This window comes from Amblyraja radiata, chromosome 1 (genome assembly GCF_010909765.2).
Source record: "Amblyraja radiata isolate CabotCenter1 chromosome 1, sAmbRad1.1.pri, whole genome shotgun sequence".
NCBI classification, from domain to species: domain Eukaryota; kingdom Metazoa; phylum Chordata; class Chondrichthyes; order Rajiformes; family Rajidae; genus Amblyraja; species Amblyraja radiata.
This window is the reverse complement of record NC_045956.1, coordinates 106,799,053-106,818,168: the sequence shown is the minus strand read 5'-3', so window position 1 is coordinate 106,818,168 and position 19,116 is coordinate 106,799,053. Positions and strand designations below refer to the sequence as shown.

The 19,116-nt window shown below is 44.6% G+C and overlaps 1 protein-coding gene across 3 annotated transcripts in view; it reads left to right on the top strand.

Moving 5' to 3' along the window:
* Positions 1–19,116, top strand: part of corin (corin, serine peptidase) — a 169,412-nt gene that overhangs the window by 123,542 nt on the left and 26,754 nt on the right. For all 3 annotated transcript variants that reach the window (XM_033028134.1, XM_033028143.1, XM_033028152.1), the window contains exons 14-17: positions 6,432–6,545; positions 9,630–9,740; positions 11,238–11,367; positions 15,587–15,709. In XM_033028134.1, coding sequence (XP_032884025.1) covers positions 6,432–6,545; positions 9,630–9,740; positions 11,238–11,367; positions 15,587–15,709 — 478 coding nt within the window. The remainder of the gene's footprint in view (positions 1–6,431; positions 6,546–9,629; positions 9,741–11,237; positions 11,368–15,586; positions 15,710–19,116) is intronic.

Sequence of the window (19,116 nt, the reverse complement as noted above, 5' to 3'; positions counted from 1 at the left end):
CTTCCCACACAATTAAAACCCAATCTGATTGAGAGTTTCAGGGGTGATGGATGGGAGTGGTGGTCCCTCTAACGTTATAACTGGTTGAAACTAATCCTTTAAGTCACTCAGGCCCAGATTGTTTTACCTTTTGTGCAAACTGAGTTCCAGTCAAGCTGGAAATGTATCCAGTAGTGGCTTGAAAGAATTCAGCAAATTGGTATCCACTACACACAGGGTCATTGAGGGGAGACCAGCTCCTCTCCCAGATGTGCCCTGCGATGGCCTTAAGGGCCTGTCCCACGAGCATGTGACTCCATGCAACAAGCGCGACCAAAATGGGCCTGTCCCACGAGCATGCGACTCCATGCGACAAGCGTGACCTAAAGGGCCTGTCCCACGAGCATGCGACTCCATTCGGCAAGCGTGACCTAAAGGGCCTGTCCCACGAGCATGCGACTCCATGCGACAAGCGTGACCTAAAGGGCCTGTCCCACGAGCATGCGACTCCATTCGGCAAGCGCGACCAAAATGGGCCTGTCTCACGAGCATGCGACTCCATGCAACAAGCGCGATTTAACGTGGTCGCTTGCGCCGTACGGCCTCGAGGGGCCGGTCCCACTTCGATCGCCGGAGCTGTATGGAGTTGTGCGGAGCTGGTCCCGACATCGCGCGGGGCTCCGAAAAACTGACCGTGTTCAAAAATTCCGCGCGGCAACGGCCTGCCGGCCCGCAGCCGCCTCGACGCCGCGGACTTCGCTCGAACTTCATGTCACTCACTCGACCTCCGCACAGCCCCCGCCTCTGGTTTGGTCGCGCTTGCCGCATGCAGTCGCATGCTCGTGGGACAGGCCCTTTAGGTCGCGCTTGCCGCATGGAGTTGCATGCTCGTGGGACAGGCCCTTTAGGTCGCGCTTGCCGCATGGCGTTGCATGCTCGTGGGACAGGCCCTTTAGTTTGCTATAAATTATCTTATAAATCCTGATTAAATCACCCTGTCTGAAGAACGGTCCCGACCCAAAATATTGCCCATCCAGGTCCTTCAGAGATGTTGCTTGACTTGTTGAGATACTCCAGCACTATGTGTTCTACGCATGATTCCAGCATCTGCAGTTCCTTGTACCTCCATCTTAATGATGATGCTTTGTAGCAAGAATTGGTCCACCTGCCTTGCTCTGGACTTTGTCTGAAGCCCGAATATCTGGCGCTATGTGAGGAGATTGAAGCTGGATTCAATGTTCCTCAGACACTGAACAAAATCATTGTATTCGGACAAATGTTATTTTTGTTTCCTTGTCAATTGTTCCACAAAGACCTCTCTGACCACCCTATTCATTTCATGGCTTTGTTCATGAGCCTTCAGCAATTTCTCCAGTATCTGTTGCCAATTCTCGGGAAAACAATCCAGGTGCCCGGACGTGCTTTATTATTTGCTTTCGTGGAGCCTTTTTCTCTAGGTGCATTTTTCTCCTTTTCTTTCATCAGTCATTTGGCGTTGCAGACAGTGTCTGGTGGGCCACCACACAGCCAGCCTCTGGGTTGCTGCCACTGTAGCAGACAGTGCTCTCCTGTAGAGAGCAGCTGGAAATGCAGCATGAATGCGTTTCTGTTCTGATTCCCTCTCTTGTGTGGAGAAACATCGCAACCTTTACTAGGCACCTCCTTAATCATGAGGTCTTGAATTGGAAAGCGAGTGGAGATGGGTTTGAATCTGCAGGTCCCTCTGTGTTACTGCTCAAGCCACAGTAGTGCCATCTGTTATTGTATTTAATATCATAAATGGCTAAATATTCCAGTGGTGCTGGTTATCATTTACACAAAGGGCAGGACTGCCGGAGCCACTAAGCATTAGTTATCTTGGTCAATGCAGTTAAAACAGAGAGGGGCAGGCTCCCAGTGATATCCCTGCTAACAAGAAGTAAGCCCAGCAATTTGTGTGGGAGAGCTGGAGGATCACATGTCCAATATTAAAGGGAGAAGAGTTGCCAAAAAAGGAAAATAACTGCCTGCTGCAAAGACTTTACATTGTGGAAAGCATGTAGTACAAGAACGAAATGAGGCAGAAATGTTTTTGATCTCTGTCACGACCTTCGGAATAACTAGGTTTAACGCAGCTGAAACATGTCTGAGATCAAATTAAAGTCAGCGTTAAGCTACCACGAGGCTTATCTATGGCCTTGGCCAACCAGCTGTCTCGGTTTATAGTTCATGTGAAGACATTGAAGGCAATACTACGTATGTGCAATAAATAAGGTTCCCATCTAGATTCTCCAGTCTTGTGCTGTATCTGCAGCACAAGATTATTGGTAAACCCTGAGGCTATCCTATCCTATGATATAGCAGGGGTGGTTTAATTGCTGAATGAATGACAACTCTAACTAAATCCATCATTTTCAACCTTCTCTAAAACATTTGGAAATTCTCTCTTTGCTTTAGCCAATCTTTGACTGCACATACATGTAGATAGAAAATCCCGTAAAACACAGTGTGGTGGAGTAACGCAATGGGTCAGACCGCGTCTGACATTAGGATATGGATAGTCGATGTTTTGGATTGGGACTCTTCTTCAGACTGATTATAGCAATGGGGAGAAATCTGGAAAAGAGTTGGGGGCAGGACAAAGCCTGGCAAGTGATACAGGTGAGATAGAAAATTGTCTTTGAAATAGAATTTGAATTTGAGATAGAAATTTACACTTGGTAAGTGCAGGCTTGCTAAGTATATTCCAATAAGTTAAAACTTCTGCATTGATCTGGACTGCAATCATTTCTGGTTTTCATCTTTTTTTATGCAGATGACAACAAGTTTAGAATAGCCAAACTCTCACCAGCTTAAAACTAGCCCAACGATACTTTTTTATTCAGTAGGACTAACAAATCCAGATCATATTGTGATAGGGTCAACATTGGAAAATGAGCAAAAGGTGCTTTCAATGGTATTTCCTGAGGCTGGGTTACACCAGTTGAGTGAATTTACCTCATTAATTAAACTTTCTGTGGTAGATACTGATTTTATTTTTAATTTCAAAATTAGGCTTTGTTCAGTTAGTTTAGTTTATTATTTTCACATGTACTGAGGTACAATGAAAACCTTTTTTGTCGCATGCTATCCAGTCAGTAGAAAGACTATACATGATTACAATCAAGCAAGCCATGTTGTACAGATACAGGATAAAGGGAATAACATTTAGTGCAAGATATACTCCAGTACTGATCGATTAAAGATAGTCCGGGGGGTCTCCAATGAGGTAGATGGCAGATAGACACAAAAAGCTAGAGTAACTCAGCGGGTCAGACAACATCTCTGGAGAAAAGGAATGGGTAACGTTAGTAGGTCTAGTTGGTGGGGAAATACAATCAGTACATGTTTTCTTGTAATTCAACCAATGTCTTGTCATTGTCATCAAATCAAAACATTCTCTAACAAAGTGTCAATGGCACTCTAGTTTCATCCATAGGCAATGCACTCATGAAGTGTTTGAAAGGGCATCCAACAGGACCTAGTCGCTTGGTGCCAAGTGGTAGCATGACCCTTAGTCTGTGATCCTTCCCCACAAAGCCCTTGGCTGCACCAAGTTTCAGTGCGTCTATCAGCATGTATTCCTGCACCCTCGCTTACAGACATCTCCTCATTCTGGAAGACTAGCAAATTTTGGGCAGACAAAAATGCATCTTTCACCAAGTTGAGATGCAGGATATGTGATGAAGACTTGCACAAATGAGCTATGTATCACTTTGCACCAACCACATCTCACATCCGACAAAGTTGCCTGTGAGCTGTCATATCTAGAAACTCCTGGTTACAAAACAGATTCTGCTACTTTATTTTATAACCTTTACAATTTTGGATAAACTAGTTTTGTTGCAAGTAGTGTCATGATTTGAAGATCTGTGCGTAAAATGTGCTCCGTGGAACAAAACAATCAACAAAACTAAACTAACTTAAATGAGAAGCTGGATGGACACAAAATGGTGGAGTAGCTCAGCATGTCAGGCAGCATCTGTGGAGAAAAGGAATAGGTGATGTTTCAGATCAGATGCAAAGAGTGGGAGTAAACGGGTCCTTTTCAGAATGGCAGGCAGTGACTAGTGGGGTACCGCAAGGCTCAGTGCTGGGACCCCAGCTATTTACAATATATATTAATGATCTGGATGAGGGAATTGAATGCAACATCTCCAAGTTTGCGGATGACACGAAGCTGGGGGGCAGTGTTAGCTGTGAAGAGGATGCTAGAAGGCTGCAAGGTGACTTGGATAGGTTGGGTGAGTGGGCAAATGCATGGCAGATGCAGTATAATGTGGATAAATGTGAGGTTATCCACTTTGGTGGCAAAAACAGGAAAGTAGACTTATATCTGAATGGTGGCCGATTAAGAAAAGGGGAGATGCAATGAGACCTGGGTGTCATGGTACACCAGTCATTGAAAGTAGGCATGCAGGTGCACCAGGCAGTGAAGAAAGCAAATGGTATGTCAGCATTCATAGCAAAAGGATTTGAGTATAAGAGTAGGGAGGTTCTACTGCAGTTGTACAGGGTCTTGGTGAGACCACACCTGGAATATTGCGTACAGTTTTGGTCTCCTAATCTGAGGAAAGACATTCTTGCCATAGAGGGAGTACAGAGAAGGTTCACCAGACTGATTCCTGGGATGGCAGGACTTTCATATAAAGAAAGACTGGATAGACTCGGCTTGTACACGCTGGAATTCAGAAGATTGAGGGGGGATCTTATAGAAACTTACAAAATTCTTAAGGGGTTGGACAGGCTAGATGCAGGAAGATTATTTCCGATGTTGGGGAAGTCCAGAACTAGGGGTCACAGTTTAAGGATAAGAGGGAAGTCTTTTAGGACCGAGATGAGAAAATCATTTTTCACACAGAGAGTGGTGAATCTGTGGAATTCTCTGCCACAGAAGGTAGTTGAGGCCAGTTCATTGGCTATATTTAAGAGGGAGTTAGATGTGGCCCTTGTGGCTAAAGGGATCAGGGGGTATGGAGAGAAGGCAGGGATGAGATACTGAGTTGGATGATCAGCCATGATCATATCGAATGGCGGTGCAGGTTCGAAGGGCCGAATGGCCGACTCCTACACCTATTTTCTATGTTTCTAAACCTTCAGACTGAAAGATAGAGAACGGAGAAGCTCTCATTTGTCAATCTATTGTTGTTAAGAGAGGAGGTGGAGAAATTCAGGAAGTGCTATGGTTCAGATCACTGCCTGTTTAGGGAGTCGCACATTCTGGCAATTAATGACCATGACCATGTAAAAGGATACTTCCTCCCTCCAAAAGTTTATCAGTCAATCTTATAAAACTAGTGGTGAGATTGCGAGCAGCGCTTATTTCCAATGGGACAAAAACAAAGCATTCCATATCTTGGAACTCTGAAATTTATTATTAGGATAAAAATACATTTCAGTAAACATCACTGCTGTCTCTTATTGACATTTAGGTTAGTACGCACGTTATCACAAATTGAAAGTACTGTTTGGTAATGTTTTAATATGCAGAAGAAACTGAATACAGAATAAACTGGAACTTTGTGAAGGACACAGTGCTGGAGTAACTCAACGGGTTAGGCAGCATCTCTGGAGGATATGGTTAGGCAATGTTTTGAGTTTGGACTAGACCCTTCTTCAGATGACATCCATTGTTTTCTGACTTGAGGAGAAGAGTGTGCAAACAATGGAGGATACTTGGAGAATATTTTCCAGTTTTATGGCAGAAAAGGTGCTCTCTCTGCTGGTCGTGATGACTGAAATTTCTCAGAAATCTCTTTTGTAGAAAACCTATGATCTGATGGGCTCGGAGCCATCTGAGAACTCCTCTTAGCACTTAAGGTATGACGCTAAAATTAATCTCAGAATACTTCAACCACAGACAACAGATCTTCACAATTCCCTCAGTCTGATGAAGGGTCTCGACCAGAAACGTCATCTATTTCTTTTCTCCAGAGATGCTGCCTGACCCGCTGAGTTTCTCCAGCATTTTAGCTCTATCTTAGGTCTTAACTATATTCTAGATTTAGATCTAGGTTTATCATTGCCATGTGTACCAAGGTACAGTAAATACCTTTGTTTCGCATGCTTTCCAAACTGTTCAGATAATATAATACATAAATACAATCAAGTCAAACGTAAGAGAGAGCAAAGGGGAAGATACTGAGTGCAGAATATAGTTCTCAGCATTGTAACATACTAGTTCCGAAGACAAAGTCCAATATCTACAACTGGGTAGAGGTGAATTAGACAGCACACTAGCTTATGGAAGGACTTCAGATTCCTGCCAAAATGATAAGAAAATAAATATTCACTGACATGTTAATATGAATAACTTGGAAATAATAATAAATCAGCATCTTTATTTGTTACCTCTGTGCATTGAATATCAGTCATTACAGAAAAGTAATCTACTCATTCTTTTTTGGACTGTTTGACTTTTCCTCTGTTCTCAGGTTGTAGTGAGAGAGACCTTTGGGAGTGCCCTTCTGACAAGACCTGTATCAAGCACACAATGATCTGTGATGGTTTCCAGGACTGCGCTGACAGAGCAGATGAAAAGAATTGCTGTAATTCATCATTGTCTTTATATACTTTAGTGTTGATTAATTGATTTGTTTTGCTTTAGAGCATGTCTTCCTTAAAATGCCTGGGGGTAATTCACTTCAGATGTTTCATTTTCTGTTCTGAGCCTATGCAACTAAATGGATTGACTTGTAAATATTACTATAACACTGTACGCTAGCATCATGCATTGTGCTTCCCTTTTCAACAACTCAATGGCACATCAGACATGGATTTTCGTAATCACAAGAGCGTGTACAAATGGGCTTTATTTTATGATGATGGAGCATATCTTTTGGGATTAAATCGCTGGACTATTTGACTATTTTATGCTCATAGAGGACTATATCATTATGATCAAATAGGACTATTTGAGGAGTGTTCAGTGATCAATAAAGACGTGCAGAAGTGTGACCAAACTGCCCACCAGTAATGAATAGATTTTCATAATTCATTAATTAGCATGCAGCATCTGCATTCCTGCATCATATCAAAAGATTCCAAGTTTACATTTAGTATCAAAGATTTTGCTGAACAGACTATAAGACCTCAAGAAAGAGGAATGTGAGTAGGCCATTTGGCCCCTGGAGCCTATTCTGCTATTCAATGAGATCTTGGCATTGAATGGCAGAATTGAATGGCACATTTACTCATCCACTTTCCTGCTCTCTCCCCATTACCTTTGAATCCTTTACTGATTTAAAAAAACCAATCTCTGCTTTGAATATAATTCATGGATTCTGATTCTGCAGCTTTCTGGTGCAAGGAATTTCAAAGAAGAAATTCTTCCTCATCTCAGTCTTAAATGTGTGTCCCTGACTCTGAGACAAACCCTCTGATCCGAGACTCTCCCATGAGGGGAAGCATCCTCTCGACATTTACACTGTCGAATCCTCTCAGAATCTTGTTTCCATAAACTCTCATTCTTCCAGTCACCAATAAGTACAGACCCAATCTCTGCTACCAATCCTCACAAAGGAACCCCTCCCATATCCAGGATCATCCAAAGGAACCTTTTTTGAACAGCCTCCAATGGTAATACATTGTTTCTTTCTTTAAAAAGCGATCAAAATTGTTCACAGCACTCCAGATCAAAGATCTCCAGATGCTGGCTCAATAGTGCCTTGTACAGTTGCAGTAAAGCTTGCTACTTTTACACACCAACTCCTTTGAAAGAAAAAACAACACTGAATTAGCTTTCCTGGTTACATGCAGCACAGAGTCATAGAGTGATACAGTGTGGAAACAGGCCCTTTGGCCCAACTTGCCCACATGTCCCAGCTGCACTAGTCACATCTGCCCGCATTTTGTCCATATCCCTCCAAACCTGTCCTATCCATGTACCCGTCTAACTGCTTCTTAAATGATGGGATAGTCCCAGCCTCAACAACCTCCTCTGGCTGCTTGTTCCAAAAACCCACCACCCTTTGTGTGAAAAGGTTACCCTTCAGATTCCTATTAAACCTTTTCACCCGGTTGCTAGCTTTCCTTTATTTCCAGGGACTCCAAAGTATTTTGATGTTGCAGCTTTCTGCAGTATTCTATATTTAAATACTACTTTGTTTGATCATTGTCTCTTTTAGAATGAACAGAATCACACGTTATCCAGCTTTTGCCCAATTCACCTATCAGCATCTCTCCGTAAACTAGTTAACCCTTCTCGCATTTGCCTTCCCGCCTACTTTAGTATCATCTGTAAATTTGGCTACAGTACTCTTCCCCTTTATATTGTAAACAGCTGCAGTCCCAGCACTGATCCCTGTGGTGCCCCACTGGTTTACCGGCTGCCAGCATGGAAAAAAACACACATCCCTACTCAGAGCTACCTGCCAGTTAGCAATTCCATGCTAACGTATACCCCCAACACCTTGTCAAAGTCGTTTTATCTATCTTATCTTCTGTGCGGCCTTTTGAAAATCCAGGCATATTTTATCTACAATGCCCCTGCTATTTGATCTGACTGATCCTTCCTCAAAGGACACTAAATATTAGTCAGATGTGATTGCTCTTTCATGAAGCTATGCCAACACGGCTTGGTTAGATTAGCACTTTCCAAATGTTCTGCCATTCCCTCCTTAATAATTGATTCTAAGCTTTTCCAATACAAGTGATCACATTACAACCATTCTGGTAAAGGAAATGTACCCTTATAGAATACACACATCATAACCACCTAAAAGAGTATGATATGCAATAAAAAGTAATTCTCATAGAATTTGTGTTAACATTTAATTTGTTTCAACATGCATTTCTTGATTATGCACATATGATAGAGTTATGGAACCATGCAGCATGGAATCAGGCCCTTCTGCCCAACTCATCCATGCCGACCAAAATGTCCCATCTAAGCTAGTTCCATTGGGCCGTGTTTGGCCCACATTCCTCTAAACCTTTCCTATTCATGTGCCTATCCAGATGTCTTTTAAATGTTGATATTGTACCTGCCTCAATTACATTGTCTGGAAGCTCGTTCCATAAACCCACCACCCTCTGTGTGGAAATATTTGCCCCTCAGGTTCCCATCAGTCCTGAGGAAAAGGTGCATTCACCCTATTTATTCCCTGTGGGATCTTATAATTACTCCTCCGCCTCCTGCATGCCAAAGAATAAAGTTCTAGCTTGCTCAACCTCTCCCTGTAGATCAGTCCCGTAAGTCCATGTAAATCTTCTCTGATGATGTTGCATTATGCAATATGGAAGGTTTTCTAGGAAGGCAACCCACCTCCTGTAAAGTAGGGATTGCCTAATACCTGTTTTTTGCCTCTTACTCAAGTATTGCATTAGTAATTTTCTAATCACTTGGTATCTGTCCAGAATCTAAGGCTTTTGAAAGATTACAATCAACATATCCACCATCGCTGTTGCCATTGGGTTTTGGGAACATATTAGCTTAGAGCCTCATTAGTATGCTTAATTCAGAATTTATTTTTGGTTTGTTTTCTCTCTTTTAGTTTATACCAAGTTCATGAATGAGACATTTGTCTAAAAATGATATTCTTGTGGTAATGTATTTTCAATGGCTGTGTGCACCAAATATTTTTACTGCTTGTTATAGTTATTGTCAATTCCTTTCCTCTTCCATTTCTCAGCTTCCTGTGCAGAGCATGAGGTGGTCTGCAGAAATCATGACTGTGTGTCCCGTCGTGCCTGGTGTGACGGGAGGACAGATTGTCCTGATGGCTCTGATGAGTGGAACTGTGGTCAGTTTTGCACTGCAACCTCTGCTTGATATATTCAGTAACCTTAACTCAAAAGCTATTTAACCATTAGTGATCCGAGCTCTTACTAATCACCACACTTTACTGGACTGCTACATGTTCAAAGTTCAATTACTTGATTGTTTTTCCTAGCATGTGTTAATCTGGTGAACTGGTCCTGCAGAATTTTCTTAATGGGCCTGTCCCACTTATGCGACTTTTTTGGCGACTGCCGGCACCCGTCATAGTCGTTGCAGGTCGCCGAAAAATTTCAACATGTTGAAAATCCAGCGGCAACCAGAACAAGGTATGACTCTTTGGGCGACTACTCACGACCATACAGGCTTCGCCCGCCAGGGTGTCGCCTGTATGGTCGTGAGTAGTCTCCTCAGTCGCCCAAAGAGTCGCAGCGTCTGAATTTTCAACATGACGAGTGCCAGCAGTCGCAGAAAAAGTCGCGTAAGTTTGACCGGCCCATAACTTTGAGGTACTGAGAAGAAAATTAGCATTTTCAGCTCCAGGCCTGGACAGTAGATCACCGTCACTTTGTAACCACCCTGTATCAAAAACTACCTCGTGCTACAACAAAATTGCTCTTGTGCACATGCAATGCAGATAAAGTATTAGTAAAGCAATCTTATAGCACGGCAACCAACATGCCCCATCTACACTAGGCCCACCTGCCTGCATTTGGCCCATATTCTTCTAACCTATCCATCCTATCCATGTACTTGTCCAATTACCTGGCTTCAGCCAGCATGACATTGTCAGTGCCGACAACTTGTAATGCTGTGGGGCAATTTTAATCAAAGTCTCTTCTCCTGATCTATGTCCAGGATCTTGTGCTGCAAACAGTAAACTTGCTGATTTTGAGGCTCGCATGGCTGTGGTACCACTCTGGTCAAAAAGCCCAAGAGAGAAAGCAAAGAAATACTGTCAATTTGTCATTGACAAAATAGAAAACTCATTGACTTTGAACAAATACAAAATAAAGTATGTTTGAGGATATTCCTTTCAGAAAGGACGATTTAACAGAAGTGCTCAACTTCTGGATGTTTGTGTGTTCTCTCTGTGCCTGCATGGGTTTTCTCCAGGTGCACCGGTTTCCTCCGATAATCCAAAGACGTACTGGTTTACAGATTAATTGGCTTCGGTAAATTGTCCCTAGTGTATAGGATAGTGCTCCTGCAAGGGGTTATCGCTGGTGAGTGAAGGGCTGGTTTACAAGCTGTATCTCCAAGGTCTAAAAATAAACAATGGCACATGATTCAGTAAGCAGAAAAAGCAAGGTGTAAAGTAAATCATTAAACATGGTAGGCGACTGTGATCCAATCTAACAGCAGCTTTGAAAAGGGAAACAGTTGTGGGGGGGGGAAAGCAAGGGAATGGGGTTGTTTAAGTGGATTGTTGAAAGAGCCAGCACAGACATTGTGGGCCGAGTGGCCTCCTCCTATACTGATCTGTTCTACACCACAATGATTGTCTGTTGTTTGTTTACAGTGTCGCTGTCAAATGGCATGGATTCCTTGTCTCCAGTGATCGTACACAGGTCGACATCTGACTATCACGTTTGTGCTGATGATTGGCAGGAAGAGCTGAGCCAGCTGGCTTGCAGGCAGATGGGTTTAGGGTAAGGTCAGTAGTGTGTAGTACTGTAGATTCCTGACTAAGGGGCACTTACAACACTCAACTGCGCTTGTAGTGCATTGGCCTCCTTAACCCAGACCTGTTGATTCATGTAGTGAGTATTCTTTTATCAAGGTTTATATTTAATCATAATCGATGCTTAACCTATCTCTGGGAGAAACCTGGTCACCTAAAAGAAGTATCCTGCCTTTGTACTTCTCTTCAAAGTTGGTGGAGCATTTGTTGCTTTTTTGTTGTTATTTCTTGAGGGGAGTTTACGATTCTAATTATGCCAAAAGTAGCAGTGGAAGCCCTCTTTGAGAAGCAGTGCAGAGAGAACACCTTCGGATGGAAGTACAAGCTGATCCCTGTCTTTAAACTTGACTTTCAACGTCATGTGCTACCACAGCACCCTCCCAAGAGCATTAGCTAGTTTGGATGACCTGAAATTAAAGCATATAATTAGTTAGTTACCTAATTGTAGCTAATTTCAGACTTCAATTACTAGATCTAAACATCTATCCATTTCTTAATAAATGATTAACATTTTTAAATAGCCTAAATGTCCAAATAATATTCACAAATAATTCACAATAAAACATGATTTTTAAATCTCATTTACATTAATTTATAGGCCAAATGGAAGGAATTCAGTGTTCAATTGCTGTAAATAAATGCCCATTTAAATCAGCTTTCCAGTGGGTCCCCGTGGAACGCGCTGGTTTAGAACGTTCACATTGCGGTAGATTTGTGCCCCAAATGCCCAGAAAAATACTGCGCGATATAATGGGCCCAAATTGAGCTACTCGCAATATTAAACTTTGTATAAAGGGATCTTTAGAAGCCCTTTTTAATGTAAAAATATACAGCCCACCTTCTGCTATCTGCTTTATGAGACCCTGCGGTTGCTGGCGGTCGCGGGTTTAGAGATTGATAACCAGATTATCTTGCAATTTATGATGGATTTGCAAGCAGCAAAAATATTCTGAAGGAGTAATGGGCAGGCACCCAAGTTTTATAGACATCCTGTAAATGTTTTAACACAGATAAATGTAAGTAATGCAATTTTGTAAGAAGTTTCAAGAATCTGAGCTGAATGCATGGTACATTATCTCTGGTCCGTTACAATATGAAATGTGTGCATCTGTCATCACAACTCCACTTTGAAAAGACCTACATTTTGTTGGATTATGGATCCATAGTTTTCTAAACAGCTACACTACTGTTTGCAACCTTGATATTTCTAATCAAGATAATCAGACCTATTACTGAGAAGAACATAGAACAGTACAGCACAAGAACAGACCTTTCAGACTACAGTTTCAGTGCCGAACATGATGCCAAGACCATCTCTTGTCTACCTGCACATAATCCATGTTCCTCCATTCTCTGAACATCCATATGCCTACCCAGAATCCTCTTAAATGCCACAATCGTATTCTCAAAGAGTGCTCATCCAGAACACTTTAATTTTACATGGAAGCGGGGAGCAGTTGGCTGCCCTCTTCAACAATGGATTCAGCAAAGACACACCACCCAATGTGATTGATTCCAAACCGTCACAATAAACACTAACTACTGAGAGAAATTCAGGACATCCAAAGGCAACTATGGAGGAAGAGGGGTGGTCGCTGTTTCCGGTCAAAACGAAAAGCATCAGGGCTGAGGGTGTAGAACGGAGTTTGTGAGGTGAGAGCAAAAGTAAAGCAGGGACTGGCAGGTGAGAGGTCGAAGCAGGTGAGGAGGGGAATGAGGGCAGATGGGGATGGGGGAGATGTGCTGTCCAGATTACAACTCCATCAGTCTCTTGTGACTCTAAATTGTGCTCCAAATTGGCCACTCAGTTCAGGGGCATTAAGGAACCTGGCAACAAACAAAATCACCGTAACAGTGACACCCCATCCTTTGAAAGGATAATGATTAGAAAGAATAAATTGTGATATCTGGGTCAGGCAGGGAAGGCTCACCCTACTGCAAGAAACCCACTAACCAATAGCTAAAACTCTCCTGCTCTGTCAGGGGTTCTGGTCTGTCGAGAGTCACCTTGACTATAAGAGATGCTTTCTCTCCTCCACTACCATCTGAGCCAACGAGACACTTGTGATCATACACTACTTCAATCGTTGCTTGGTGGAGCTGCTGTCAATGCTGTTTCAAAACAGTCTTATCAACAACAGTGATGAACCTGTTTAAATGTCACTGTGCTGCCACTGTAACATCAGCTAGAAACTCACTCATCGGATAAGATTCTTCAAGACAACTTACATTTACTGATCTATGTGTTGCAAAAGCCTGCTCAATTTTATTTTTGTGATCCAATTGATATTTGGCCACAGTTCCCAAAGGCCCTCATTATTTATTACCATTATCTTATCCTTCTCATACCCTGAAAAGCAGGAAGACATCTCCAATGAATGAATACTTTATTGACAAGTCACAGTGAAACTCTTTGCCTACATACCCAGGGCATATAATAGTCTCCACATAAAGGGTGCCTACAAAGTTACTAAGAATCCGTGCCCTGTCCCCCTTTGTACTCCCCCCTTTCCCCCTCTACCCCCCCTCCCCCTCACGGCGGTCCCCCCACGCTGGGTCCTCCATTGTTCCTTCCCCCGGCAGCGGCGTCCTCACTTCCACATGGTCCATCCTGGTCCAGCGGTCGGCACCCTCATCGACCGCCACATTGACCTCTCCATTATTGACGCCAGGTCTTCTCTGGATGCCTCCATGGCGCCGACCTAGACCCGAGCCGCAGGTTCCCCATCGGCCGTGGACTCCGACCCACAAGGCTGGGTTTCTCCGCGTATCTCCATGTATTTTTGATGACCCGTAGTTTGAAAGCAATTGTTCTTCACTAATAACTCTAACCCCCCCCCCATGGCAAAGGGGATGGATACTGGCATTTCCATGCCATTTACAGCCAACTATGCCCTTTCAATGTAGATGCTCAAAGACTTCACTATCCATACCCGGAGAAAGGATTAATCCTTCATGTCAGTTGATAGGGGTAAAATTAGGCCATCCGGCCCATCAAGTCTACTCCACCATTCATTCATGGCTGATCTATCTCTCCCTCCTAACCCCATTCTCCTGCCTTCTCCCCGTAACCTCTGTACTAATCAAAAATCTATCTATCTTTGCCTTAAAGATATCCACTGACTTTGCCTCCACAGCCTTCTGTGGCAAATAATTCCACAGATTCACCACCCTCTAACTAAAGAAATTACTCCTCATCTCCTTCCTAAAATAACATCCTTTAATTCTGAGGCTATGACCTCTAGTCCTAGACTCTCCCACTAGTGGAAACATCCTCTCGACATCCACTCTATCCAAGCCTTTCACTATTCTGGATGTTTTAATGAGGTGTCCCCCCTGTCAGTCATGTATTATTATTGTAATACCTGTTAGGTGGCACATGAATATGTAATTAGTAATGAGAAGCTAACCAGTCACCATTGCTGCTTTGCACTGTTGGGCAAACCCCCAAAAAAATCTGCCGGTCCCCAAATATGAAAAGTTGGCATCTTCAACAGTTACCAAATAGAAATAGTTTGACTGGGAAATATAAAGGAGGTATTTTTCTTACGTCTGCCTTAATCAAAATGGACCAATGGTTATATAGCTGTAGAAGATAAAAATCAGTTCTTTAAATAATCAAGATGTCCCTATAATTCCAGGAATTGCTTTGTTGACATAGCACAAGTAGTTCCTATTAGTGGAAATAAAGCAAACAAAAGCTCCAGATATTCTAAAGATTGGGAAAGCTGCAAGGTCTATTAGTCCGTTGGAGGTTTTTTACAAGGAATCATTCCATTGTAGGCACAAACAGTAGATGAGTATCTTTTTTAAAAAAGGGCTGCAAAATGATTTGCAATGACGGTCATTTGAAGTGAATGTTATGTGTTTTAAGACATATCTATCAATGATTCCAAATGCCACTGATTAACTGAGTGCCTATTAACAAGAACATCCTCTTCCCCCTTTTATAATTTATTACAGTGCAATAATTGTTTAAGATAACTCAAATTTCTTGGTAAAAGTGGCATGCTCAAAAAAGAAGGGGTGAAGTCAGGGCTCTAGAGCCTAATTAAACCTCACTGCCCGATAATTTAGCTTGGTTTTGGAATCATTGTGGATTAATCAAAAGTGCAGTGTCGTTTATCTGTCGGTTTGCTTGTATTTTCCCTCTCTGTTGTAACACCTCTGTTATGATTTGTTGACAGAGGTCACACAGTGACTCACACTGTGTCAGAACGTGACCATGTGCAACGGAGAAAGTGGTTACGCTTAAGCCCTGAATGGCGGAATGAAAACATTTCCACTGTGCAAGCTCTATTGCTGAAAGGGTAAGAGCCAGGGAATAAGTAATAGGAAATGGTGTAAAATGGCAAACACCTTGAAACATAATGCAGTCGTTCAATGATTGGTGTAAATGTCCTTGAGCAGGGTGAAACTCACTTTCTTCTTTGAACTTTAGTTTCCCAGAAAATGTTGTTTGCCTCCCAGAAAGGAATTATAACTACCAACCCCTTGCTCTATCCACAGCCAGTGGGGACAGGAACATTATAAAGGAGCCTAGGACTTGTTTCATTCCTTGCTCTTGCTGACTGAATGCTGTTTTAAATTCCAACCAGTTGGAGTTTAGTTCAGTGATACAGCATGGAAACAAGCCCATTGGCCCAGCAAGTCGAAGCAGGCCATCAAACACCCGTTGGAGTTTGCAAGGTGGGGCCGATGTGAGAGTAATCATTACCACCAGGGTCTGATACTACCCAAGGTAGACAAAAGTGCTGGAGAAACTCAGCGGGTGCAGCAGCATCTATGGAGTGAAGGAAATATGCAACGTTTCATGCCGAAACCCATTTTCAGACTGATGTAGGGTGGTGGGGGGGGGGGGGGGGGGGGGGGGGGGGAGAAGGTAGGAGAAAGGAAGAGGAAGAGCTCGAGGGCTAAGGGAGAGCTGAGAAGGGGAGGAGACAGCAAGGGCTGCCAGAAATGGGAGAAGTCAATGTTTATGCCGCTAGGGTGCAAACTGCCCAAGCGGAATATGAGGTGCTGTTCCTTCAATTTCCGGTGGTGCTCACTCTGGCCATGCAGGAGACCCAGGACAGAGAGGTCGGATACGGAATGGGAGGGGGAGTTGAAGTGCTGGGCCACCAGGAGGTCAGGTTGGTTAATGCGGATCGAGCGGAGGTGTTCGGCAAAACGATCGCCAAGCCTACGCTTGGTCTCACGGATGTAGATCAGCTGACATCTAAAGCAGCGGATGCAATAGATGAGGTTGGAGGAGATGCAGGTGAACCTCTGTCACACCTGGAACGACTGCTTGGGACCTTGAATGGAGTCGAGGGGGGAGGTAAAGCAACAAGTGTAGCATCTCTTGCGGTTGCAAGGGGAAGTGCTAGGGGAGGGGGTGGTGCGGGAGGGAAGGGAAGAATTGACAAGGGAGTTACGGAGGGAGTGGTCTTTGCGGAAAGCAGACGGGGGGGGGGGAGATGGGAAGATGTGGCGAGTGGTGGGGTCACGTTGGAGGTGGCGAAAATGACGGAGGACTATTTGTTTTATGTGACGGCTAGTGGGGTGAAAGGTGAGGACCAGGGGGACTCTGCCCTTGTTACGAGTGGGGGGGATGGGGAGAGAGAGCAGTGTTACGGGGTATGGAAGAGACCCTGATGAGAGCCTCATCTATAGTAGGGGAGGGGAACCCCCGTTCCCTGAAGAATGAGGACATTTCCGATGCCCTGGTGTGGAACGCCTCATCCTTTTTTTTTTTTTTTTAATTATGAAACTACTTTTATTCAAAAAATAAAAATAAACATAGAGTATTAACACAATCAAAGACTGCCTATGCTGACAGTTTACAAACAAATGATCGTCAAATTAATAACGTCAACGTCAACTGGACCCACGAATGGCCGTTGAAGGTCGAGTGTTCCGTTTATCAACAAAACACTCGACCTTCATCGGCGACCAGTATTCATGGAAAGCCTCCAAAGTCCCCATGGACACCACGTGTTCCCTCTTAACACTTAAACAAATTTATCAAATTAAAATATTAACATTCTTATCGATAATATATTCAACCACCTGTGGTGACCAGCGTGCACAGAAGACCTCCACAGTCCCCATGGACACCGCGTGTTCCTTTTCTAGGGACACGCGAGCTCGGACGTAACCCCGGAAAAGGGGCAGGCAGGCAACCGGTGTGCAGCCATCGACTGCCCGCTGCCTGGACCCGCGAATGGCCATCCTGGCCAGGCCCAGGAGCAGACCGACAGGGAGACCCACTCCTCCCTCCCATCCTTCCCCCCTCTGCACCGGGTGCCCATAAATTAATAATGTTGGACTAAAATGTAGCCAAAACTTGAGGAGCAGCCCTTTCAGATATTCGAACAGTGGCTGCAACCTCTCACACTCTATGTACACATGGAACACGGTCTCTTCCTCACCGCAGAAATGACAAGCAGGGGAAGAGTCCGTGAACCGGCTCAAATACCTATTACAGGCCACGGCTTTGTGCAATACTCTCCACCCCAGGTCCCCGATGTAAAGGGGGAGGACTCCCTTGTAGATAGACCTCCACTGGGGACCGCTCCCCTCGTCAGGTGGTAACACGGACCGCCAGGGTGTGTCTGGACGAAAGATGAGGGCCACGAAGTGGAGAGTGTGCAGGAGCAGCCTGTACAGTACGCGCCTCTCCGCGTCACAGAACGGTACGCTGGGCATCTCGGAAAGGCGGCTCATGTTGCATGGGGCCGGCTCTCGGGGAGGGACCTGGGCCTTGGGCCCTATGAACAATTCCGACTGAACGGGGGCAAGCTCGTCCGGAATCGTTCCATGCACACGTCTCTCCTCAACACCCACCATCACAGCCACGACACCCCCCTCCCCCTGAGGAGTAGGGCCCTGGCTGAAGGTGACCAAATTCCTGGCCTTCAAGAGGTCACGGTAAAAGCCAGGCAACTCCCGCCTAGCGCGTCGACTCATGCCCGCTAATGGGAGCCGTGAGCCCTCCTGAAGGCAGCGCCCCTGGCGTAAAAAATACGTCGCCAACACGTGCCATTTAGGAGGGTAGTCCGAGTAGATGTACCTCCGCAGGGTCCTGAGTCGGAGAGCCACCACCTGGGTATGAATACAGACCAGCGCCTGACCACCCTCCTCCAATGGGAGACTCAGAACCCCAGCAGAGACCCAGTGGTTCCTCTCGCCCCAGAAGAAGTTGACCAATCTCCTCTGTAACATGGTTATAAAATAAGAGGACGGGACCATAGTGGCCATCCGGTACCACAGCAGAGAGGCCACCAGCTGGTTTATAACTACAGCCCTGCCCCGGTAAGAGAGCACACCAAGTAGGCCGGACCAACGTCCCAGCCGGGCAATCACCTTCGCCTCCAGCTCCTGCCAGTTCGCCGGCCACCCCCTCTCATCGGGACTCAGGTAGACCCAGAACGCCTCATCCTGGGAGCAGATGTGGCGTAGACGGAGGAATTGGGAGTAGGGGATGGCGTCCTTACAGGAAGCAGGGTGGGAAGAAGAGTAGTCTAGACAGCCATGGGAGTCAGTGGGTTTATAGTGGATGTCGGTCAGAAATCTATCACCTGCGATGGAGATAGTGAGGTCAAGAAAAGGTAGGGAAGTGTCGGAAATGGTGCAGGTGTATTTGAGTGCCGGATGGAAGTTGTTGGTGAAGCGGTTGAAGTCAGTCAGTTGTGTGCGGGTGCAGGAGGTAGCACCAATGCAATCGTCGATGTAG